This window comes from Coniosporium apollinis (assembly GCF_000281105.1).
Source record: "Coniosporium apollinis CBS 100218 chromosome Unknown supercont1.54, whole genome shotgun sequence".
Classification (NCBI taxonomy): Eukaryota; Fungi; Ascomycota; class Dothideomycetes; genus Coniosporium; species Coniosporium apollinis.
Genome location: NW_006913316.1, coordinates 103,429 through 127,549, shown reverse-complemented (window position 1 = coordinate 127,549; position 24,121 = coordinate 103,429). Strand labels below are relative to the sequence as shown.

Below are 24,121 nucleotides of genomic sequence, written 5' to 3'. Positions count from 1 at the left end.
TGTTCCTTGCTCCGTTTAAGGCGCGCACGTCCTTCTCTGAGTCCGTAGTTGCCTTGCCTGTCAAAACGTGTTTGGCGGCTTCCAGTCCCGTCATTCTCATCCGAGAGAAGCATCCACCAACGTTGCCTGCTACAAGGCCTAGAAGCCTTTTTACAATAATCTCTTAGTCTCCCGCTTGTAGTTCTCATCCTACTGTGCCTCAGTTCGAATGAGTGTGTCTTACGAGGATCCAATTCAACCCTCGCACCATCTAATACTTCGGTGTTGTACCAGACCCATCAGACTCCGCCAAGATGCCGGCAGGCGGGTACACGAGTAAGAGGCGCGTTATGGAGCGCTACAAGATCATAGGGTTCATTAGCAGCGGCACGTATGGTCGGGTCTACAAGGCCCAGGGCAAGAACGGTATTGTGGGGGAGTTTGCTATCAAGAAGTAGGTGGTTCTCTCTATTGAGAATATGAGGAGCCCGAGCGATAAAGCAGCCTCTACCAGCAGCCTTTGGTGATATCAGTAAAATGATGCAGAGAAGCTCTTTAATTGCCGGCTACTAATGTGGAGCACGCGGCTACTGTCACATATCAAATTCCTCCAAGAGCCGTGCTGCCTGAGTCTTTCGATAACCCCGTCAGACTTTGATGACGCAGCAGCTCTGTGCCTTTGGCGGCCGCCTTGACCTCTATGGTCACGTTCGCTGCGACCATTTCCCGGGGAGCACATTTCTCACATGCATGCAGATTCAAGCCCGACAAAGAGGGCGAGCCCCAGTACACCGGCTTATCCCAGTCCGCCATTCGCGAGATGGCCCTCTGTACCGAGCTCTCCCATCTAAACGTAGTCTCGACGCGCGAGATCATCCTTGAAGACAAATGCATCTTCATCGTATTCGAGTACGCCGAGCACGACCTCCTCCAGATAATCCACCACCACACCACCCCACAACGGCACTGCATCCCCGCGCCGACCATCCGGTCTATCCTGTGGCAGCTGCTAAACGGCCTCCTGTACCTGCACAGAAACTGGGTCATGCACCGCGACCTGAAGCCCGCCAACATCATGGTGACCTCCGCCGGCTCCGTCAAGATTGGCGACCTGGGCCTCGCCCGCCTCTTCTTCAAGCCTCTGCAAAGCCTCTACATGGGCGACAAAGTCGTCGTCACGATCTGGTACCGCGCGCCCGAGCTGCTGCTCGGCAGCCGACACTACACGCCCGCGATCGACATGTGGGCCGTTGGGTGCATCTTCGCGGAACTGCTCTCTCTGCGGCCGATCTTCAAGGGCGAGGAGGCGAAGATGGACGCGAAGAAACAGGTGCCCTTCCAACGGAACCAGATGCTCAAGATTGCGGAGGTACTGGGTGTGCCGAACGTGAAGCAGTGGCCCCTGTTGAGCTCGATGCCGGAGTACAGCCAGCTGTCTACGTTGTCTGCTGGCGGCAACAGCCGCGTGCATCGACCTATCGGCCTCGAGAACTGGTACAACGGGGTTCTGAAACAGAATGGCTATCCACCGGTGGAGAAGAGTCCGACGGGCGAGAAGAAGGCCGCAGAGAATCCTGGCCCAGAGGGGCTGGATCTGCTCAAGGCGCTGCTGACGTACGATCCCCAGCAGCGCATCACGGCGGAGCAGGCGCTGCAGCACAAGTACTTCACCACGGGCGAGAAGCCGAGCATGAATTGCTTTGAGGGCATAACGACGAAGTATCCGAGCAGGAGGGTCAGCCAGGAGGATAATGATATCCGGACGGGAAGTCTGCCGGGGACGAAGAGGAGTGGTTTGCCGGATGACAGCTTGAGGCCGACTAAGAGGTTGAAGGAGGGGTGAGTTCTGTGTCGGTTGGGGCGGAATGAACAACATATTCTAGGGAGCATTTCTAAGTTGAGAGGCTGCGGTCTCAATTTGCTGACACGGTAGATGCCAAAGGGATCTGTGGGGCGGGCTTTGATCGGGGCCGTGGTGAGGATTTGAGGGTCTTCCTAGAGTTGTAAGGGGTTGGCGCTTCAGAATGTGGCAGTGGATGGATCATGCAGAGAAAGGAAGGTAGCAGAGCGACGCCCTGAGGGGCGACCTTCTCTCGCACGGAGGTTTGGAAAAGTGTGGACCGTGATATCAGGTCACTACAACGAGAAGGACGGGAACTAAAGCGGGCGGACGAGGCCCGGCACGAGTCCATTGTAGCATGGTTGAGAAGTGGCATCTGACAACTACAGCTTCAACGTGCAGCTTGTCAACTTCTGTCTACCACCAGCTTCTTCCGAAATACGTGGTTCCTGTCTGAGGCCTGACAACTCTCGATGCCGGCTGTGCGGCGCATGATGAAGGTCTACAGCATCAAACGACGAAGTCGGAGTTTAACATCACAACACGACGGCCTGGCTTACGGTACTTGGATTGCCTAGCATGGTGCAAGGTCCGTTCAACCCGTTCGGCGACGGTGATGCCGGATTACTTCCCGCTTGGTCATCGCCCGCTTCCGCCGATGTCTCCGCCGACTTCGCTTGCCAGTGGGGAGGGGCACTTCCTCGGCTTCCGCGACTTCTGGCGACATCATCCGCCTTGCAACATGTGTGATTAGCAACAGTTAGTTACCCGAACCTTTCGTGCTGCCTATCCTTACTACCAGCACCACTACCCACCGCCGTACTCTCCGCCGAGCTGTATATACATTCCCAACCAGACCGCAATTCCGCAATGCCCGACCTCCCAGCCCACGCCTCGCCCGCCTTACCACCAATCTTCACGCCTGAGATTCAGACGCCAATGCGCATACCCTCCGAGCTGAACCTGAATCGCATGCATGACCACGCACAGCCTCAACCCATCCGATCGCGAAAGCCGTTACCGCCGCTCATAACGCCAGCAATCACCCCTCCCAACACCCCCTCGCGAGGCCAGGATGACCAGCTCCGACTGCACTCACTTCCCGTCTACGATTCTGGCGTCTCTACTCCTTCGCAGGCCGCGCTTGTTGAGTCACTCCCCGTTGTCGAATGCGTGGTCCGCGCGCGCATCCCCACCACGACGGGCCAGGAAATGTTTCTGCACCTCTACACAAACGACGTGGACAATAAAGAGCATCTGGCAATCGTCTTCGGGTCCAACATCCGGAGCCGCAGCCTAGACGCGCCGCGGCCAGGAGAAAGCGAAAGAGATCGCATGATCCGGGGCGCGTACGTCGGACGGCTACATCCCGGGCGGACGAGCTCACGACTAGAGCAGCTCCGGCGGGAAGAAGGCAGCGGCCCGACCTCAGCGCCGAGACAGACCGCCGAGCCCCCAAGCTCCTCAAACCCCAGCATGGAAGGCGTCGAAGAGGCCACAGACTCAGACGAGCCACAACCGCCCCTCGTGCGCATCCACTCGGAATGCTATACCGGCGAGACGGTCTGGTCCGCGCGCTGCGACTGCGGCGAGCAGCTCGACGAAGCCGCGCGGCTCATGCAAGTAAGCGGCGGCGGCGTAATCGTCTACCTCCGCCAAGAAGGGCGCGGGATCGGGCTCGCAGAAAAACTCAAAGCGTACAATCTCCAGGATCTCGGGAATGACACCTACGAGGCTAATTTGCTGCTGCGGCATCCCGCGGACGCGAGGAGCTATGGGCTGGCGACGAGTATACTTGTCGATTTGGGGATGGGAGGGCAGAGGGGCATTAGGCTGTTGACGAATAATCCGGATAAGGTGCGCGCGGTTGAGGGGCCGAATCGGGAGGTTGTGGTTAGAGAGAGGGTGCCGATGGTGCCGTTGGCGTGGCAGGGGAAGAGGGGGGTCAATAGTGAGGAGGTGGATAAGTATTTAAGTACGAAGGTAGGTTTGCGGTCCGTGGATGTGAGCATGTCGGATGAGAGCTAACAGATGCTTCCAGATTGAAAAGTTCAAGCACATGTTGAGTCGAGATGTATAGAATATATCGCAAGCGTCATGTTCAACCCCTCCCAGGGTATACCACAGGTCTCGATAGTTTGGCCGTCGCTTGTTATCTAGAAGCTCTTGGCTCAGATTCATCGCTTCGTTGTAGATGTTGCATAAGGATCGGAAGCTAGCCGACGTACCAGTAAGCCAGGGCTTTCCGTCCGCACGGTCTCAAACCCTTGCCCGATTCCAGTAAACAACGTCTCGAGCACACAAAGTAATCAGCTGAAAGCAAAACTTCTTGCAAGCTGAACAAGATGGGTGGCAAGCCTTGGATCGTGCAGCCGGCGGACATTACCGCGTAGAAGGACGGGCGCTTGATGCCGGGAAGGAAGCTTGCTTTCTAAGGTCCTGTACTTCGAGGCGTATGGAACAGGACGAGGCAAAGATATTCAGACGTAGAGATATCCGACGATTCTGAGACACTTTGTACGCACTTCGTTTGTGGCCATCATACCGGAATCATAATCGGGTCAAATGAGATACGATGAACCACGTAGACGGTGTCTCGATCACATGATGATTCTCGAAGTTGTCGACCGGCTTCTAGGGGAGAGACGCTTTGAGGAATGGTATGTCAGAGAAGCGCGGTCCACATGTTGGGATTTCGCCTGCAATTAAGAAAGGGGAACCCAAAGTCTAGTACTCAACAAGTAAAACATAGACGCCCCAACGCTCTTCATCCTCCTTAACCCCGCTGTGCTAGCTATCAGCCAGAACCCGCTTGGCAGCTCCGCTGTCCGCCGCTGGCGGTATTACCTCCCATCCGCTGACGTTTCGGGGAATGCGACTGCTGCACAAGGCGATGGACCCACGGCCGAGATCCAGATATGGTCTGGTTCCCTTAGCGGGGGTGACCTCTTCGTTGGGCTCCTCAACCTGGGTCCAGAGGCCAGGACAATCAGCGCCACTCTCGCCGACATCTTCGTCGATGAGGGGGGCCCGCGCAGCGAAGAGGCATAGTCGTCGTGGGATGTGTATGAACTGTGGACCAATAGGATGCCGAATAGAGTTGCGAATGCGATCATCAAGGCGATCTTGATGAGCGCGGCTAACACGACGAGCGTGTACTGGAATGCTACGGCGCAGAACTATGGCGATAGTGTTGCGGCCGGGGAGCCTGTGCTGCTGGGGCAGTATGCTGAGGTTGTGGAGGCTGGCGGGTCGTCTGAGAGTTTGGTGGAGTCGCATAGCGTGTTGGCGGTGAGGCTGCGGAGGAGAGAGGCGGGGTTGAAGAGGAAGAGGGATGAGCTGTAAGAAAGAACAGGCTCACTTGGTGTACTGGACTAAACTATTCAGTAAAGAGTCAACGACTTCGTGCTACTTTCCCCTACGCAGAACACAAATTCCAGCGGTTGTGGCTAGCCTATGACTTAGTATATCAGCGTGCAGCAATACTCACTGCAAGGAATCTGCCTGATTAAACGTTGTGCAAAGAAAGTACAATCGGAAGCCAGAAACCAAGACGGCGGAAACCGGCTACGCCCCCTACGCCGCATTGGTGCTCCGTTGTTCCCTCGACGCAATTGCGTAGAGTTCCTTCCTTACTTCCTCATCATCAATGTTCTCTTCCACCCACTTCCATGCCTTCTGAACAACGAACGTCCACATCTGTTCATCAGCTGCGCAACTTTCCTGGATGTACACAAGTGCTATGATGGTTCGAAGAAGCGGTAGCAGTGGGTCCGGCAGCGAGTCTAAGGGAGATCCAAGGGACTTGCTTGAGAGTCTCGCATCGGTCCGGATAAACTCGCGTAACTTCTCCAATACACGCTCGTTGAAGCAACTTTGTAGGCTCTGCCACTGTTGAGAAGTGGTAGTGAGTTCACCAGAGATCCGTTGGGAGCTGAGCAAATCTTCGAGGAGCGTGCTAGACGGGTCGGATAGTATGGAGAGCGTGCCACTTTTGTCCATTGCGAAATCATAGTCTGAACCTTCGTCTCGAGCCTCCCAATCCATGTTGCAGTCGTACTCGATGCGGTCATCAGATGCGGAGTCGTCCTTTGCAGGTCCGCCCAGGGCAACAAAGTACCCACTTCCGAAAAATCTGGATTCCGGAGGGCTTCTAACGTACGCTCCTTCCTCTTCCTCCCCCCTCGCCTCACCTTCCTCCTCCTTCCCCTCATCCTCCTCCTGCGCCTCCTCCTGCGCCGCCTCCTTCTTCTCCCTTGAGAAAGATCTACACACTGTCGGCGGCCAAGCAGTTCTAGGCTGGAGGGTAGGTACTGCGTCTCTCGAATCAGCTTCGGCTGCGTGTTTATAAGCAATCGTCCCTAACGACTCGGAGCCTAGGGGACCTACCGGATCGAGCCTTAATGGCGTTGGTCAGTGTACCAGTCTTTAGGAACAGATAGTATAGAGTGGATGCTTACATTTGCAAATGCGGGTGGTGGATTGCTCTCCCCAAAACAAAGCAGCTGAGGGTAGGACGGGCCTGTGGATGCAATGAGCCCGCGTGTCACGTGTCGTAGGCGCTTCTCGCCGCTCGGTGCCAGGTCACCGAGTCTTGGCCTCGTTAAGTCAGACAAATCTGACTGTTCGGCATGGTATAAGCGTGTGAAGTTTTGCACCTTGTTAGTATCGTCCACTGCGACAAAACTGGTCCACTTGGAAGAAATCGACCATTCCGTTCCTAGGCGCTGTGCCGCTCTCCGAACAGCCTCGTTGAGTTTCATTGGGAGCCCATCGCTATCCATCACCGGCATCTTGTTGTGCAACCAGCTTTCCCCGGCTTCGAGATCGTTCATAAGGGCATTGGCGGCTAGGTGATGGATCAAAGGATGCTTCGACTCAGTCCTTTCAATGATTAGACTGACGGAAACTTCGACCCCGGTCGACGATGTCGCTCGTACTTTCACTGCCCTCGGGTCACAGGCTTTGCTGAGGAAAAAGTACACCAACAAGCGCGTGAAAGCATGCAATAAGGGAATTCGGTATGGAGCCTGGATACAGGTAGGCAGATTGTCGTTCCGTGCATCGATGTCGTGTTCGTCATGAATCGGACCTTGCGATACGCCTTCCAAGCCAATCTCAACTTTCCAACGGTCTGGAGTCAAGGCAGCTTTCAACATACCGATCACTCTTGATTCCCATCTTCCTGGTGCATCTATAGCGACAACCTCGGCTAGGCCGCCGCCTTGTCGACCAATGCCTTCAATGAGCTGATGTGATACTGCATCACCGATTCCTAGGGCAAAGAATCGAACTCTTTCTTCTGCCTTCGTTCTGGCCAACCGCACGAATTCTATGACCTGTTCAGGTTGCCACACCTCTCCGTCGGTGATAACGATTACCTCCGTGTTTATGTTATCTTCGTTCCGCTGTTCCACGGCGCTCTTGAGAGCTGACAGGAGCTCTGTGCCTCCCATGTCGGCACAAAACGAACTCGAGACATAATTGGAGGCTGCATCGACATTCTCTTGGTTATATGGCATTGACTTCGGCCATAGCAGTGAATGTGCCGATCCAAAAGAACAGATGTTGAACCTGCTGCTTTCCGGAAGGCTTCTCAAGAGTACCCGCATCGCAGTCTTTAAAGCCCCAATCTTGTCTTCCATGGAACCCGAGCGATCCGCCACGAATATGATCTCGGTGGGGGAACACTGTGTCGTTACGTTCGGTTGGAAGAAATCACGGGGCGTGATGGAGACCATCATCGCCGAGTGATCAGGTCGAACCGGATGCGGCTCAAGGAGAGCGCGTGAAGCCATCCAGTCCGCTCCCGCTGTCACTATGAGCAGCACGAAGTCTCTGCCAAGAGATGCTGTGCGGCTAGACAGGCTCGCTCGAGCCTTCTTGGGATCAAATCCAGGTGTTGACAAAGCCTTGAAACTCTTTACCGGGGTTGGATGGCCTTGAGACCCGAGCTCTACTGACACAGGATGGGTTCGGCACTCGAGCTTGCGTATTGGCACCGGGGAACTGACTGCTACCTGTATCTCTAGACTCTCCTCCGCTGGAATTACTGTCGAGCTGCCGGTTGAAGTACAACCGGCTGGGGGCATGCCGTAACGGGGCGCCACTGAGGTGGGCACTGTGACCAGAAGTCCTTCGCTAGAAAGGTCGGCTTTCAACTCAGTGATGTAACAGACTTCCACTCTGACGGTTGTTTGAGCCGGGATGTTCCCGAGGCTGGTTTCGAAGACTTCCGGCGTATGCTCTTCTAGAAGTGCCGCGACACGTTGACGGACGATAGCTCCCTGGTAGTCGGATTTTGCCTCTTCTTTCGCCTTTACCACACCCTTCAATAACCTCTCATTGCCGATGCGACAGGAGAACGAAATGACTGCAGAGCCATCGTACAATGGGAAGCAGTATTTGGCTTCTTTGATAGGATGGGTGGCATTGTTCGTAAAAGTCTGCATCAATTTTGTCCTGGCAATCGTTGCATCCACCTCCACATCTACAGCGACCTCCAGCAGCGGGAGGTAAAGCTCTCTATCCTCAGCCGTAACTCTGTGCGGCGCAATGCGGAACTCTGCCAGCGGAGGCTGGACATAATTGACGGTCGGATGCTGAGCATTCCCGATGTCTGGAGGTGGATCGAACTGATGGGCATTGATGAAGATGCCTGAGGGAAGTCTCTGGATTCCAACATGGTCCCTGGGTGTATAACTGTGGTAGGCCATGATGTGCACTTGAAAACTCGGAGGAGGCCAACTTCTGCGGTGCAAAAGCGACGTTCATATGCTGAGCTGATTGTTCAGCTGCCATCTCAGCCTCGTGAATCTGTTGCCTGACGCCTGATGGCTTGCAGGATGCAGCTGCACAGCCGGTTTACCAAGGCCATCCTGTAAGCCTTGCATGAGTCTACCACCTCTTCACACCTGAACAGGAACTCAAAACCAGAACACAAGGACAATGGCGTTCTCTGTATCTATTGGCGATATCCTGCTGCTGTCTCGCTTGGCTTACCGCTTAGGCCAAACATTCACCTCAGGCCGAAACTCTGCGCCCGCCGAGTTCCACGAAGTTCAAAATCAGTTGTATTCACTGCACGACGCGTTGAACTATCTCGCTGACCAAGACGAAACCACCTCTGGTATAAACCATGATGGCACGGCTTCAAGCACGGTGGCCCCGCCCGATGGTGTACTTGGCCGTATGGTAGCCAATTGTCGCGGGACGCTCGACCATCTCGAGAAAGTTGTGGAGACTTATACAGAGCTGGACCCGGATGTTGTTCAGCCGAAAGACACCGACCGGAGAAGATGGCGGTTCAAGGAGAACTGGAAGAAGATCAAGTGGACAACAGAAGGCGGTAACCTAGACAAGTTGAAGCAGAGCCTCGCAATTCATCTGAACGCTCTGAATCTGGCAGTTGCTGCGAGGAACAGGTAAGTAATCTTGCGCTAATCCATATGCTCGCTACCACGAGATTCGTTCTGAGCCCTGCAGTACCCAGACAGACAGGGTAAAAGACCAGCTAGCTGTTGTCCATGGCATGATCGAACAGATGCATCAACATTTCCTCGAAAACCAAAATCTAAGCAGTCGTCAAAATGTTGCCACTAGCAGCACAGACCTTCGACCTGAAACGCCCTCTCGAGAAGGTCTATTACAGTCGACGGAGCCGTTATTGACATTTGCCGTCCGTGAGTTACCGGCTGGACACCAATCCGCCGTCCGTTGCTCCAAGGCTTCGTTCCACTCCGAATGGTTGCAGGATGATAGGTGCAAAATATTCCAGTGTGTTTGCGGATCCCGCCACGACCTTGACTTCTCTTGTAAGGACTCCGATGCACTTAGGGAGCTTACTTCAATAAGGTCTAATAAAGTGCAGTATTGCCTTTCAGCCTCATTGTTCGTTTGGCAGGCGACCAACCAGCATGGCAAATCTACGCATTCTCACCGAGGTACAACGCTGCGAAGCCGTTGATATTAAGTGGCGTGGCTCCCTTAGGTCAGTTCTCCGGCGAGAAGTATAGGTCTTTTGAACTTTGCTAACCCTTCCTTGAGGGCTCGCGGAACTTGACCATCAGGTCACTCAGCTTTCATTGACCCAAGGCTTACGGGCACTAAATCATGGAAAGAGCTCTATGCTTATGTATCATTCCACGCAAGAGGGCGGTCTGAGCGCGCTCTCAACCCTACGGACGAAGAGGTGCGTTGAAGCATGTTGCGGCTAGACACGCATCAAGATGTCACTGACACAGCTTTTAAGTGAGGCCACTGTCTTCCGGCGCGATATTGCGTCATTCTCCGTGGTCACAAGCGCGCATCGTTTTACCATCGATGAAGTTGAGAGTCTCCAGTTGTTGCACTATAACAATATGAATATCTCGACCTCTCCGGAGCCACAAAGTATACATCAGCTGCTTCCTTGCCGTCATGCGGAGCTAGTGCTTCATAGGGAGGAGCAAACCGAGATCGACGATGGAGACAACCTCATACGGCTATTCGTTTACTGTAAGGTGCTCCCAACATTTTTGACTCTCTTAACTCACGTTGCTTCGCAGTTGAGCATACTACTATTATTGAAAGAGCTTCTGGCTCGCGAGTCGCTATCCTAAGTTCAATAACGTGCTCTGCGGAGTATGACACGGGTGAACAACACCCTCTCAGTGAAGCAGATGTCGAGCTGCATTTCAACACAAGCGAAGGTACGTCTCAATCACCCAGACATGTAAGGACAGTTGATCCTGAAACCCATGACTAGCGGCGAGCGAGTTCGTCGATTCGGTGCGATCTCTACAGAGGCAGCTGTTTCTCTGTTACCTGCAAGGCCCGCGAGCTGACGAAATGGTTGTGCTGCGCAAGTAAGTCGGCAGCAGTCTCTGCCTGCCTCGGCTGTGTATGACTAAACTTCAATGCTCAGCTAATATCTGCAGGCACGTGAACGACGTGGTAATCCGTGATTTCCCCCTGATGAACGCGCTTGCATCCCTCGTACTCGATCCGGTTACCAGCGAGCAACGCCTGATCATCAACAGTAGATGCGGTTCCAGAACCGTCAGCATGAAGCGCAAGTCTCTGCATACTACTTGACCGGCACGCTCCGCTAACATCGTACTGTAGTTCCACCCCAAACCTCTCAGAAGTCCGCATTAAACGGCGTCTCTAGGGCTAATTCTGGCCTTCCAGCGTTCTTCGTGGAAGCAACGCCGGAGGAAACTAGAATTGCTGAAAGGTATACTGGCATGACTTTCATGCTTCCGGTCCCAGAAGGCTCTGGTGCGGGACTTTTGACGGACGAGTGAAGCATTGTAGGTAGGTAACATAGAACGTGCATCCAGTACGTTTAGCACTATACCCAGTCTGCAGTGGGTTGAATCCAAGGAGGCTTAGGGTTGATAAGTCAATGTCGTGCTGGTAGGGATGGGAGGGGTGGTGATGCCATAACCCGTACTTTAACAGCATCGAAGGTCTCGCTACGAGTTAAACCAGGGCCATTAACCTCGTCTACCAAGGATATCAACAAGGCTTTCCGACGGCCTTGACCGCTTTCGACCCAAAGAAGTACACCTCGGCGCTCCAACTTCTCATCGTCTATCGTACCCTTGTGAGCAACCTCTGCCTCACGAGCGTGGGCATGCCGCGTTGTACTCCTCCACCGCCACATCTGCCGCACTCCCAGAACACAACGAGCGCACGCATCTGGTCAAGCTCCTCCTCGTGTCTCGCGAGCAAATTTAACAGAGATCAGCGACAGGGTTGACCAGTCCTAGGCTAGCCATGCATTTTACCTATTGAAACGTCAGCGACTACACCTGAACGAAACTAGACAGGACAGTGCGTCACTCACATTACACCCCGCCCTCAACCACACCTCCTCCGGCGCCCTCGGACACAGCGCTTCATACTCCGCCTCCGCCGCCGGAGCCGTACTCACGTCACACAACTGGCGCACGCAAGTCTGCACCCCGGCCCTCACGTCCGGGAGGCAGATCTGCGTTTTATTGTACGCCTGATCTCCCAACCCAACCGCGCACTTGACGTTGCACAGATGCTTAAACAGCGGCTGCGGCGGTGTCAGTGTCGGACAAAGCGCCTCATACTCCGCATCCGCGGGCGCGGCGGTGGCAGCATCACAGAGCTGGTAGACGCATGTCTGGACCTGGGATCTGATATCTGAGCGGCAGATGTGGGTTAAGTTGTTGGCTTGGTCGCCAAGGCTGACGGAGCATTTGACCTGGGAAATCTTATTAAGAGTATTGCTGGATGGACGACAAGGCGGCGAACATTGCAAAGGTGACGGAACAGCGGCTCAGGCACAGGGTCAGGCGGCAGCAGCGAAGCGCAGGCGGCGTCGTACTCGGCGTCGGCGGCGGGGAAGGTGCTTGCGTCGCAGAGAGAGTGGACGCAGGTCTGGACTTGGGACTTGATTTCGGGTTGGCAGACGTAGGTCAGGTTGTTGCGCTGCTCTCCGAGGCCGACTATACATTTTATCTTGATGAGGTTAGCAGGTACGTCGCAGACTGGTGCGTCTGAGCCAGGGGCACTTGCGTTGCAGAGGTTTTGGAAGGGGGTGGTGCTCTGTGCGAGAGTGAGAGGAGCGGTGGCTAGAACCGCCACGATGGCGGAGAGAGTGTAATGCATCGGAGCTAGTCTATCTTAATGTTGAGATAAGTTCTGGAGTAGATTACAGAGTGCAGAGCTGGGGATCTGAACATGCAATGCGCGATGTAAGATTTATATATATCTCTTGAGATATGCATGCATAAGGCGGGCACGACAAGCTACCAGAAGTAGTACGCAATGCGACGCAGAGCAATACGAAACGATAGAGGAAACATAGTCGCTAAGTGCGACAGCGCTGTAGTGTACGACTGAACCACTTGACCGGGGCGTGATGTAGGAGAGGATAAAGTAGAATACGAAGTAGGGCTGGTCGGGTGATCACATGTGTCGAAAATCCAGAGTAGTACGAGTACGAAACACCAAATATAGAACAATTGACGAAAGGATGTTAAGACGGATTGCAAATGTCCGCGTGTTTTCAATAGTCATCCTCAGGCATTTGCTTCAATCGAGGAATTGTTGTTCTGTGAATGGCTTACAAAACTGCATAAACCTTTTCCTAACTGATTGAGCGGCAACACGAAATGGAGTCTCCTCTATTTGTGTCCAGAGGCAAACCCACACTTGGAGTATCTTTTCCTAATTCTAGCGTTCCTATGAATCGAACTGCTTGATTTTGTCCGTCTAGAACATGACCAGAAATCTATTCTGCAAGTCATACATAGCACTACGGTACCAAATGTCCTCTAGGACCACGAAATCCTAAGACAGCGTGTTAGATCAAGTATCTTGGGTACAAGGAGGGATTACGTACGCAAGCATAATCCCCGCCCCAGCAGCCATAGCAGAGAACTGCGTCAGCGTCTTCCTAAACTCCTTACCTTTTTCCGGGCCCGTCTCCAGCATCTCCGGAATGACCGCGACCGTGCCCACATACAAAAACGTCCCTGCCGTGAATGGTAGCAACATATCGCCCCACTGCAGACTGGTTCCAAACAAGCCCGGACCGTGAACCTCAGCCCCAAGACCGCTACTCGAGCCGCCAAACTCCTGCACCGCAATACCGATGCATGTGCCGAGGAAAGCGCCGACAGCGGTCAGGAACTGGGCGCCCATTGCTTTCCGCTTACTGAAGCCGCTCTGGACGAGGAGAGCAAAGTCGCCGACCTCGTGCGGTATCTCGTGGAAGAAAACTGCAACGGTCGTGGTGGCGCCGATGGTTGGCGAGGCGTAGAAAGAGGACGACAACGCAAGCCCGTCTGTGATGTTGTGGGTAAAGTCTGCTATCAGGTTGAGGTAGCCGCCTAGTTTTACTGAAGCGTTGACTTCTTTTTCTGCGATTGAGGTCGGCTCTGGGGCGGTGGTGGTGCCATTTGGCTTTCGCTGGCGAGCGGCCTCTTGCTTGGCTTGACTATGTCAGCATGATATGGACTCGTGGGACGATAAATCCTGGGAAAGAATACCTCTGACTTCAGACCCGCTAGCGACAGCACTCGCCGCGGCCTTCTCTCCTCCCTCGATCTTGCCGTGCGCATGCCCATGCCCATGATCGTGCCCGCCGTTGCCCCCCGTCGCTATCCTCAGCCCCTTGTCCATAGCCACAAACGTCACGAAGCCCACCATGATGGCCACACCTAACAGGAGGTTCTTGTTCGGTTCAACCATGACGAACTTGACGCGGTCCGGCTCAACCTCTCCAAGGAAGATCTCAGGCAGGAGATGGAAAAGCGTGTCTCCCAAAAGCCCGCCCACGGCGAAGGCTACCATGACGCTCAGCGAGGAGGGATCGATGTTTGGGGGGCATAGCGCGAGCAGGAAGTTCGGCGGGCCAGATATGTAAAGTGTTGCGAGGAGCGCATTGACGGCAGGCGAGCCGGGGAAGAGGACGGAGAAGACGCGGGAGGTGACGCTGGAGGTTTGCGGGTGCGTGGAGACTTTGTGGGCGTTCAGGGACTGGACCAAGGGGCACTCCTGGTCACTATCAGCTCTCTGTCTACGATCGTGCGCATACAGACGACCCTATATGAGATGACTTCCAACCCACTCCAAAGCTCGGCTGTAACTATCTCAGTGGACTGGAAGGCGCATTACCTGCAACTTCTCCTCGATCTCTCCAGGGGTAAGCTGGCCGATAGAGACGTTATCCTTCTCGAGAATCACTGCGGCAACTTGATACACCAGGAAGAGGAAAACGATGGCGAGCAAGACAGCCCGCGCCCTTGACGCCATGATTTAGTCTGATACGCGTCGAGATAGGACTGTTGTGCTAGCGACAAGCAGCACACGCGACCAAAGGGGACTCCACAGCACAGTGTCACTTATCGATAGGGGCTGAGGTCAAATCCGCCAAGATTTCGGAGAACCCTGAACACCACAACACCCAGAGATTATTCTACCGCGCCCACGAAGTAACGTACACCGAATTCGCGCCAATAGCGCAAACACTACCGCACAATGGGTCGCGAACTCCAAAAAAAGAAGAACCGCTCCTCCCTCCACAAAGTCACCAAAAAGCCCAAATCCAAAAAGAAGATCCTCAACAACCCCATCATCGCCGCAAACTGGTAGCGTAAACCCCCCACCCCCAGCGTCTCCCTCCCACCAAACTAACCTCCCTTCTCCGTAGGAACCCCAAAGAAACGCTCACCCAAAACTACCGCCGTCTCGGCCTCGCTACAAAGCTGAATCACGTCACCGGCGGCGTTGAGAAGACCTCCAGCGCCGACACGCTCAGCGCGCGGAAGAGCGATAGCCTGAAAATCGACGGCAGCGCGCCGACGGTCATCGAGGTCCAAGAGGCGCGCATCGAGCGCGATGCGGAGACGGGCGAGCTACGGGTCTTGGACGATCCGACTGCGAGGAGGAAGCCGAATCCGCTGAATGATCCGCTGAATGAGCTGTCTGACCTCGAGGATGCGGAGGAGTGGGAGGGGTTTGACAATGTGCCGCGGGCGGGGGCTGGAGGGGAGACGGCTGTGGTGAGGGCGTTGCAGCAGCAGGCGGCGCGGGGAGTAAGGAAGGCGCCCAGGAAACAGAGCGTGAGGGAAGAGGAGTGGATAGGAAAATTGGTGGAGAAGTATGGAGATGACTACGGCAAGATGGTTCGGGATCGGAAGTTGAACGTTATGCAACAGAGTGAGGGGGATATTAGGAGGAGGGTACAGCGGTGGAGGGCGAAGCAGGGGAGATGATGGGGCATCTGAATGAGGACCAAAATAGCAGTACGGTTGCCAGGAAGTCGGAAGAAGCGCTACGATGGTCCTCTGAGAGCAACTCTGCTCATCGAGAGCGCGTCACCGCTATATCGGGTCACCACTCGTGTTGCGCACAGCAGCATCAAGCATACGCAGGCAACAAAGGCCAAGAGGGACGAGCCGCATCCCCGCCAGCATGGTAAAAGGTATTGAGCTGCCAGGACCATGTGTCAGCTCGTGGGATGAGAATGTTGGTGCAAAGACGGCCAGTGTGCAGAGAGGGGTGCGTCCATGGGTTTGGATTACTCTAGAAAAGAAGTAGTAGCTGCTTGTTGAAGTGCTGCGTATTCCTATGAACTGCTTAAATATCTCCGTGCAAACCAAACACCCCTTCAATATTCCGTGAACAAAAGGGTACATTTTTGGCAGTCAATGCCGGCTTCCCGAGGTTTTCGCCGATGCGTAGTTGATGACGAGATTGAACTGTAGGCTCAGATAGTCAGAAATAAGTAGATCTCTGGCTATCGACAGACGTACACCAGGCGGTTTGTGGCAAAGCGTACGCGTGATGAAGCCAATTCTCAGTAAATGTTTCTTCAAGAAGAAGGCCCGGATGAATCTGCAGATCGATTCAGCATCATCTAGCATCGACCGCTGCTGCGATCCAGCCCCTGCCTCCACCCAATCACCACCCCTGTCCCACATCCTCAGCCCTACCCGCAAGCCTTCAAGCCCTCTCACATCCCCTTCCTTGACCTCCAACTCAAACACCACCACCGTTACCCCACAATGCCCAACACAGACTACACGACCGCCGGCGGCGCCCTCAAGCTAAAAGGCAGTAGCACCAGCGGCATCGACAAAAAGCGCAAGAAAAAGAAGCCCCCAAAACCGCCCGAAACCAGCGATGCTTCTACGACCGCAGGTGCTGCGGATGGCGCCTCAACCCCTCAAACCAAGGGAGAGAAGAAGAAGAAGAACGAGACACAAAAGGACATGCAGGCCCTGCTGGCAGACGAAGACGCCTTGGCAACACCCGCAAGCGCCAGCGCATCAGAAGACACCGCGCCAGCCACTCGATCCGAAGGAGGGGCAGGAGATTCGACAAAAGAGTCAGCACGGTATGCTGGCAAGACAGCCGCTGAGCGCGCGCACGAGGAGCGGCGGCGCAAGCGATTGGATGAGCGGTTGAGACGGGAGGGACTCAAGACGCATAAGGAGCGCGTGGAGGAGCTGAATCGGTATTTGTCGAATCTGAGTGAGCATCATGATATGTGAGTCCCCCTTGTGCTGGTGGCTAGATGGGGTGTTGTGAGGTGCGAGAGGGGCGTTCGCTGACTGCATCGTGTAGGCCGAGAATCGGACCGGGGTAATGAAGCTTGGAGGAATGTTCAGGGATGGCATGGCAGGTCCAGCGTGTGTTGATCGGTCCTGGCATCGTCGAGAAGGGCATGGCGAATCTGTTGCCCGGCAGCTGCAGAGGTATTTCGGGCGAGACGTTACTAAGGCAGGCATGGTCAATTGTGGATACAAGGGCAGCGAGGGATGGGCATTCAATTTCATCACATGTGCAGAGAGAAAACATTGTGTGTACCAAGCTGATATTGCTGGTATTCAGGTGCTATGAGCTACCTGCTACGGCCTAAGCCGGATCACGCCATGCCATGCCACACCAGAGTTCGTCCCATCGTGCCACCATCCTAGCACCAGCATTGTGCCTCCATATCCAAGCACCTACTCGGCCTTGCCCAAGATGTTGCGCTCGTAGATGGCAGAAGTCTTGCCGGTGTTGGCGTTCTCGATCTGGTCATGACGATCAGCTGGGTGAATTGCAACGACTGGCAGTGACGTGCGGCTTACCTCGTATCTAGGGTCGTCGTCGCTGGCATTGACGTGGCGGTCGCCGACCGTGTCGGGCTCGGTGAGGACCTTCTTGATGGTGCCGGTCGACTCGGAAGTGTTGGAGTCGGGGCCTTGACGCGCGTCAGTGAGCGATCTAGTGGATGAAGAGTGGGAAGAGAGAGTGAAGACGTACCGCCGACGGGCTTGTAGCGGACGGTGTCGCCTTCGGAGTACTGAGGCATGGTGGAAGAAGTCTTGATTGATCGCTTGAAGATTGAGTTGAAGTTTGAATGAGAGTTGACGATCTTGGTGAAGTTGACTTTGAAGATCGAATGCTTGATGTTCATGTTGAGAAGAAGAAGAAGAAGAAGACAAGGAGAAGGCCGATTATATCGACGCTGGAATTGGGCAGTCACGTCATTTCGCTGTCACTGTCAGCTGTCAACGGATCAGACGTAATCTGCAGCTCATTGCCCAGGCAGCAGAGTGAAGGTCAAGGTGAATGGTGAATAGTGAATGGGGTCCAGTGACCCCAACCCAGTAACCTGAGTGCTTGTATCACATGTGGGCTGCAACAGAACGCGTCCCTGACCGCGTAAAGCGCGACGGTCACTAAGCTTGCTAACTTCATGTTAGATGCCGTCTCCCGAGCCCAAACACCGATAAACATCAAGAGACTAGACGCAGATGCTGCCCTTAGGTTTTCTGAGCATCGTGACTTTAAACGTGACGCAGGTCCAGCTGCAGGGGCAGGGATGTCGCGGACACCATGAACGCCATCATGCGCGTCGTGCATCAGCCATCGGAGAGTCCCGGAGAGTCCCGGAAAGTTCAGTGCCGTGTAGACTCGGAAAGCGCTGCAGTGAGATGAGCAAGATCAGCGAGTTTTGTTACGAAGTGAATTCGCTTCATAGACAGGATGGAACGAGAGATGCCAAAGTACAATCACTATGGGTGTCTTCGATTTGCAACGATGGAACAGCCCAGAGGGCATATATACAATGTCTATAAACTAACCCAACCGGCAAACAATGCAATACAAGAGCCACACCAAGTAACAAACGCCTGCAGTCCTGGTATGCCGGATGTCTACCCTGTGCACCCAAACCGCACCGGCCCAATGCAGTCGTGTCTAATGAGTGTCGTGATCTATGATTAAGGATCGTCATGAAGTTGGTCGTAAGGAATGTGAAGCTGAAAATCAAACGCTAAGGTGCAAGACGCCAAACCGATCTATACAATGCAACACTTTTAGGCAAGTCAATCACCTCCTGCGCGTGGACGAGGTAGTCCTCGCCGTCGTGGTAGTCCTCGCCGTCGTGGTGGTCCTGGCTGCCGAGGTGGTCGTTCTGGCTGTGGTCGTCGCACGTACAGATGTCTGAAGAGTAGACGCTACGGCCGTCGATGCGCGTGTTGTAGCAGAGCTTGCAGGCACAGCAGCGCTAGTAGCAGCGCTGGTAGCAGCAGCAGTACCGGTCGCGGAAGATGCCGACGCTACAGTCCTCAAGGTGGATGAGGCGAATGGCGTGCCCACTGGTGGTGGAGCGTTGTGGTAGCTGATGAGCGCGGCATTGATCTTGTCCGCATCCCTGTAGGCGTTCAAGCCGTCGAAGAACGCGAGCTTGCTCTGAATGGCAGAGGTGGAGAAATCAGCGTCGTTTATGGGTTTAGCAAGGTATCGGGGCTCCATAGGGTCGATAAACCTCGTGGTCTCGGGATAGCCGAAGCCCTCGAGGGCGGTGACGTTGATGGCGGCCATCATGTCGTGGTCCTCGTGGATGAGGTTGTGGCAGTGGAACATGTAGACGCCGTCCCATGGTGCGTATCTCGCAATGACTGTCGCAGTCTCGCCGGTGCCGAGGACTACGACGTCCTTGAGCGCTTCCCTCTCATACGGCTGAACACCCCTGTCTCCGGTACGCTTGACGATCTGGAAGTCGACAAGATGGATGTGAATGGGATGCGACCAACCACCGCTGCTGTTCTCAAGCTCCCAGACTTCAACGGCGCCTCGCTTCGGCCTAGCAAGGATACGGTTGTTAACGTCGGCAAACGTCACGCCATTGATCTGCCATTCGCCATTGCCGCGCTCGAACTTGAAGTGCTTGTCGACGGTAGCCTTATTCGGTGGGAAGTCCACAGCCCTAAACGCCGCGGGAGGCTCGCCATTGTTGGCAGTGCTCGAGACAGTGGTGCCAACAACGAACTGCATCACTCGGTCAGTGCCAGCGTAGTCGTCATCAGCGAACACGTCGCGGTCGTTCCGCATGGTCACGTTCTTGCCCGCAAAAGGCGCGAAGTCGACAATCATCTCCCACCGCTCAGCCATGGAGATAACGAGAGTGTTCGTGGAGACCGGCTTGGTCATGAGCCCAGCATCGCCAGCAATCATCTTGAATGGGATCTTCGTGCCGAGTGCGCCGGAAGCCTCAAACCAGACACGGAAGGTACGGCTGACAGCGGCGTTGAGGAACCTAAGACGGTACTTGCGTGGCTCGACCTTGTGGAATGGCCACGGTTCGCCGTTGACATGGAAGACGTCGCCATAGATGCTGGTGGTCTCGTCCTTAGGATCGAACAGAGTACCGTCAGCATTGTACACCTTTGCCGTAAGGGCCAAGGGGATGTCGTATTGTCCGGATGGCAAGCCAAAGGAATCTTCAGAACCATCGTGTAGGAGATAAAAACCAGCTTGGCCGAAGTAGGCATTCTCGGCTGTGTGGTGGATAGCATGATCGTGGTACCACAAGGTCCTAGCGGTCTGTGCGTTGGGGTAGTAGTAGTCCTTGTATTGGCCTGGCTGGATGAGGTCTTCGGCCCATCCGTCGAAAGGTGCCCGACTGTAGGAGCCGTGTAAGTGGACTGCGCTGGCCATGACGGCCCTGTTGATGAATCGAACAACGGTCTCGCGACCCCTCTCGACCCTGAAGGTCGGACCGGGTGATATACCGTCATAACCAACAAGCTTTGCCGGCTTCAGGCCTGGGTAGACCTGCTGCTCGAAGGACTTGATCTCAACCTCGTAGTAGTCGATGGCAGCGCCGGTGTTTGGATTCGTGTAAGTTCTGCTAAGTGATTAGCCGCTGCCAGTGCAAGAAACTGGGTAAAGACCACTCACAGTTTAGGTGACTTGGTGGGAGGAAATGGTAGCGGCTTGGAGTAGAAGTCCTTGTAGACAGGACTGATCCATTCGTCGTCTGCCGCCAAAGCAGTTTGGCCAAGTAGGCCTAGTATGCCCCAGACACCAAGAGAAGCACGGATCATCTTGTCAAACATCTTGAACGTTGTACAAGAGTAATGAAGTGGGGGAATAGTGCACTAGAGTTAAGGAGTAGAAGAGGATTGGTAGTACAAGAGGCAATGTGCTCAAAGTGACTCGATGAAGAGCAAGGAAACCGTGGACTGATGGGATATAAGTACTGCAAACCATTCGATAGTCTGGTCGAGGCTCACAGGCCCTCGCCATCACAAAGCAGTGGAATGACATCTGCAATCGAAGCGATCAGACGCTAGAACCTGGTCTAACTACTCGGCGCTGAGCAATCAGTGGGTCGAACAGAGAACGACTCGATGAGATCTCGCCTAGCTACGGGCAGAAGTCCCAAACTCACGGAGAGGTGAGCATAACCGGGCCGCCACCGAAGGGCTGGAAGACGGCGGACCGGCAAGGGCATCATTTCGTGCGTTAGCGAACGCTCAACAGGGCGCCACCTCGTTGTCGCAAACTGTCATGATGTCGGGTCGCGCTTCACGATGGCGTGGTTGGCGCAAGATCTTAGAGCCGGGAAGCTGGTACAGCCTCGACGTGATCCTTGCGATGAACGGGCCACGACGGAGCCAGAGGCGTACTGCCAAGGCCCATGACTCTGGTCCAGATGGCGGAGCCTAGAGATATACTAGAGCATCTCTGAAGATTTGCACTCCGTTGCGACAGAGATGATCTGAGCCGAGGAGCTGTAGAGGAATGCCACTTGGCAGAGGGAGAAGGGTCCGGACTAGACAAGCCACCAATGGCGGTTCCCGGCCGACGATCGACTGTTCTGTATGTACGGGTATTGTTTTCGGGACGTCAGGCGCAATACCTCGTACCCCCACCGGAATACGAGAGCGTGCTGGCCAGAACGAGGTGCAGGGCGTGGCGACGTCGTCCCGGCTGTTGCCAGGCAGCTGGGCCAGGCTTCGCTAAGCTTTGCCAAACCTCCCAGCCCGAAAATCTGGGAGACGCAGGTCGTCACCTCAAGCTTTGCTGTCAGTGCTGCCAAAACCCGGCGGAAGCCAACAAGAGCTCGGAGCTGGAGCGGAGGTAAGCATGCAAGGTCTTGGCGGTGATTCCAGATTGCCCGTGCAGCGGACGAGGCGCGCGCTAGTGGTCGTCTCCACCATTCACGCTGCGATGATTGTCAGCCATCTGTCTGCTTCTGTCAATGCATCAAGCGCAATAGTCTGTTCGGAGATGCCGCCAGGATTATCTTCTGGAAGCGCAAGCCACACGCGGTTGGCAGATGTGACGCTTTCCTTTCGAGGAAGTCGCTAAGCTTTCGCCTAAATGTGCTTCGCTTCGCCCCCGTAATGGATGTCGTTATGCGGATTATGCCGGAGACAGACCTTGGGACCTCCAGATCCAGACACTTCACCGCCTGCGTAGACTGAAGCCATCCGCAATGTGTTTCTGGCTTCGTGCGGCTTGCGCATACTACAACTGACATGTGGCAATCGTTCCCCCGTTCACGCTGCCGAAAGAATGGAGCCGTGATTGCCCTTGCAGCCGCACTAACCGAGCTGACGCCCATTGTATTGAAGCGTCATTCTGCAAGGTGACCACAAACCCGTCTTCCTGATTTGTCCGTAAGGCATGCAGATTCGCGGCTGGCTTTTCAGCCTCAGACTAGCTTCTTGCAAACCTAGGTAGGCTGCCTGCAGTTGACCCCTGCACATCCTTCTAAAATCCAGACGGGCCCTTGGGCTATCCACGGGGATGACACATCGCGTTGGTTTTGTGAAGATGGTGAGTTCAGCTATCCGGTACCCTGATCGCGCGCCGATATAGTCGCTTATCGTTTTGCCCGTGCTGGCTTCGTCTTTGGGCATGGAGAAGTTACATCTTCCGTGCGCCTTCAGCATGACTACAGAGTCATGCTGGAAAACCCGGTTGGTCTTTCGAATGTTTCCCACTATCGAATTTCTTTGGACGGCCTTGGAAAGTAGGTAGAGCCTGCAACACGGACCGACGCAGCAATCCAAGACGCAAGAGTCGCTGGTCATCATCCGAGACAGTCCCCGCTCTCAAATTTAGCTCCCACTATTGCGCAACTCTATTCGATCCTTCGGTTCTTCTTGGCCTCCACAGACTTGAGCCAGAGCAAGCCTCACCATCTGGTCAATCTTGGCCCTCGTGAACTCCGTTCGGTTAAGGTATCTCAGGCGATTCTCAGACGACCACGGGAACCCACGACTCACGAAGCAACCGGTATGCTCTCGTTATCTCAGCCGCAAACTATCGATACGGTCGTGCGTTAAGCGGCCGCACCTACCCATAGAGTACCAGCCGAGGGAAGTCCACCAAAGACAGCGTGGTCAGCTACCGCTCGGTATGGTTGAACCGTCTTCTTTTTCTTAAGAATGTGTGGAGCTCTCCGCATCTGTGCTGCAGGGCTGGGATAGAAATCCATCGATGCCGATCATGGATCCCTGGACGAGACCTGTTGCACAATGTGTTGCACTGCAGGCGCCCCCAGCACGGGTCTTGCGGTCCACGAGGCTACGGAAAGGCTGTGCATGCTATCGGCACCAGAAGTGTAAACATGTGCCGTCTTGCAAGTTGATAGACCGAGGCTGGTGGATATGCTGGGAAGTCTCACTGGCTGCCAGGTAGCGGACGACGTGTGATGACATAGGTAAATCCGTGACCGGTGCTGTTTACAGCAGTTGTATGCGTAGTCTTACGGGAAATCAGATTATACAGCATTCGCCAACGTTGTTACTATTGAATTGAAATTGCTGGTCTTTAGCACATGACCGCCGTCTTTGCGATTCCCATTACGGCTACTGTTGTTAGCCTTATCGGCTTTAGGCCCCCTTCATACCAATTTGAGTAGCATTATTGGAAAAATCCATTTCGCACAGCACGTAATTTTAAAGAACAGTGGCCAAACTGGAGTCGGTGAATTCTGTACGTAAAGGCCGTTGTTGCGACCGATATCATGGCTCTTCGATCACCACGGCAAGCGCAGACGGCGGACTGACCGCGGTGCATCGTGATGGTGGCATCCGGGGCTAACGATGCCGCAGTGGAAGATTCTAGCAGCGATGCTAGTGAGTGATCGTCTTTGAACACAGATGGTTCTAACTTGGTGATCTTTTCCGCCCATTGCCGATTGCCAAGAAGGCCTCTACAGAGCATCCGCTCCGCAGGCTCTCTAGACCTCCGCGGGACCAACATGGTAAGGCTGGATGCGGCCGGGTAGGTAGTCTTTGGAATAGATGGACGCTAGTGGTGATGGTCTTGTTGTTCGGCCTGGTGTTAGGCTAGTTGCATGACTGCATCTTAGCTCGATCGACTTGCCGTTGGGTAACCACCGACACTCAACACTATTAGCGGGAGGTGATTTGAAAAACCGGCAGCTAATCGTCACTCGCGGGAAGAAGACTCAGCGGAATGTTTTCCGGACATGGGCGTGGGATCACGCTGTGAAGAACACAATGACATCCACTGAGGGTA

At 54.6% G+C, this 24,121-nt stretch overlaps 11 protein-coding genes across 11 annotated transcripts; 6 read left to right on the top strand and 5 right to left on the bottom strand.

Moving 5' to 3' along the window:
* Window positions 1-293: 293 nt before the first annotated feature.
* Window positions 294-1,822, top strand: W97_08328 (CMGC/CDK/CDK8 protein kinase; the record flags this gene model as incomplete). The annotated part of the gene is made up of 2 exons (XM_007786269.1): window positions 294-433; window positions 736-1,822. The coding sequence occupies 2 exons, from the start codon at window positions 294-296 to the stop codon at window positions 1,820-1,822; spliced, it is 1,227 nt and encodes a 408-aa protein (XP_007784459.1).
* An 867-nt stretch (window positions 1,823-2,689) lies between these two features.
* W97_08327 (uncharacterized protein) lies at window positions 2,690-3,847 on the top strand (the record flags this gene model as incomplete). The annotated part of the gene is made up of 1 exon (XM_007786268.1): window positions 2,690-3,847. The coding sequence occupies one exon, from the start codon at window positions 2,690-2,692 to the stop codon at window positions 3,845-3,847; it is 1,158 nt and encodes a 385-aa protein (XP_007784458.1).
* Window positions 3,848-4,423: 576 nt separating this feature from the next.
* Window positions 4,424-5,164, top strand: W97_08326 (uncharacterized protein; the record flags this gene model as incomplete). Its single annotated transcript, XM_007786267.1, has 3 exons — window positions 4,424-4,479; window positions 4,621-4,869; window positions 4,972-5,164. 3 exons carry the CDS (start codon window positions 4,424-4,426, stop codon window positions 5,162-5,164), a joined length of 498 nt encoding a protein of 165 aa, XP_007784457.1.
* Window positions 5,165-5,395: 231 nt separating this feature from the next.
* Window positions 5,396-8,535, bottom strand: W97_08325 (uncharacterized protein; the record flags this gene model as incomplete). The annotated part of the gene is made up of 3 exons (XM_007786266.1): window positions 5,396-6,156; window positions 6,209-6,218; window positions 6,280-8,535. The coding sequence occupies 3 exons, from the start codon at window positions 8,533-8,535 to the stop codon at window positions 5,396-5,398; spliced, it is 3,027 nt and encodes a 1,008-aa protein (XP_007784456.1).
* A 232-nt stretch (window positions 8,536-8,767) lies between these two features.
* On the top strand, window positions 8,768-9,247 carry W97_08324 (uncharacterized protein; the record flags this gene model as incomplete). The annotated part of the gene is made up of 1 exon (XM_007786265.1): window positions 8,768-9,247. The coding sequence occupies one exon, from the start codon at window positions 8,768-8,770 to the stop codon at window positions 9,245-9,247; it is 480 nt and encodes a 159-aa protein (XP_007784455.1).
* A 2,291-nt stretch (window positions 9,248-11,538) lies between these two features.
* W97_08323 (uncharacterized protein) lies at window positions 11,539-12,445 on the bottom strand (the record flags this gene model as incomplete). Its single annotated transcript, XM_007786264.1, has 3 exons — window positions 11,539-11,592; window positions 11,652-12,038; window positions 12,089-12,445. 3 exons carry the CDS (start codon window positions 12,443-12,445, stop codon window positions 11,539-11,541), a joined length of 798 nt encoding a protein of 265 aa, XP_007784454.1.
* A 702-nt stretch (window positions 12,446-13,147) lies between these two features.
* W97_08322 (uncharacterized protein) lies at window positions 13,148-14,596 on the bottom strand (the record flags this gene model as incomplete). Its single annotated transcript, XM_007786263.1, has 3 exons — window positions 13,148-13,773; window positions 13,831-14,338; window positions 14,459-14,596. The coding sequence occupies 3 exons, from the start codon at window positions 14,594-14,596 to the stop codon at window positions 13,148-13,150; spliced, it is 1,272 nt and encodes a 423-aa protein (XP_007784453.1).
* Window positions 14,597-14,821: 225 nt separating this feature from the next.
* Window positions 14,822-15,558, top strand: W97_08321 (uncharacterized protein; the record flags this gene model as incomplete). Its single annotated transcript, XM_007786262.1, has 2 exons — window positions 14,822-14,931; window positions 14,994-15,558. 2 exons carry the CDS (start codon window positions 14,822-14,824, stop codon window positions 15,556-15,558), a joined length of 675 nt encoding a protein of 224 aa, XP_007784452.1.
* Window positions 15,559-16,350: 792 nt separating this feature from the next.
* W97_08320 (uncharacterized protein) lies at window positions 16,351-16,839 on the top strand (the record flags this gene model as incomplete). Its single annotated transcript, XM_007786261.1, has 1 exon — window positions 16,351-16,839. The coding sequence occupies one exon, from the start codon at window positions 16,351-16,353 to the stop codon at window positions 16,837-16,839; it is 489 nt and encodes a 162-aa protein (XP_007784451.1).
* Window positions 16,840-17,295: 456 nt separating this feature from the next.
* On the bottom strand, window positions 17,296-17,750 carry W97_08319 (uncharacterized protein; the record flags this gene model as incomplete). The annotated part of the gene is made up of 3 exons (XM_007786260.1): window positions 17,296-17,364; window positions 17,422-17,534; window positions 17,597-17,750. 3 exons carry the CDS (start codon window positions 17,748-17,750, stop codon window positions 17,296-17,298), a joined length of 336 nt encoding a protein of 111 aa, XP_007784450.1.
* Window positions 17,751-18,667: 917 nt separating this feature from the next.
* Window positions 18,668-20,679, bottom strand: W97_08318 (uncharacterized protein; the record flags this gene model as incomplete). Its single annotated transcript, XM_007786259.1, has 2 exons — window positions 18,668-20,468; window positions 20,522-20,679. 2 exons carry the CDS (start codon window positions 20,677-20,679, stop codon window positions 18,668-18,670), a joined length of 1,959 nt encoding a protein of 652 aa, XP_007784449.1.
* Window positions 20,680-24,121: the final 3,442 nt, after the last annotated feature.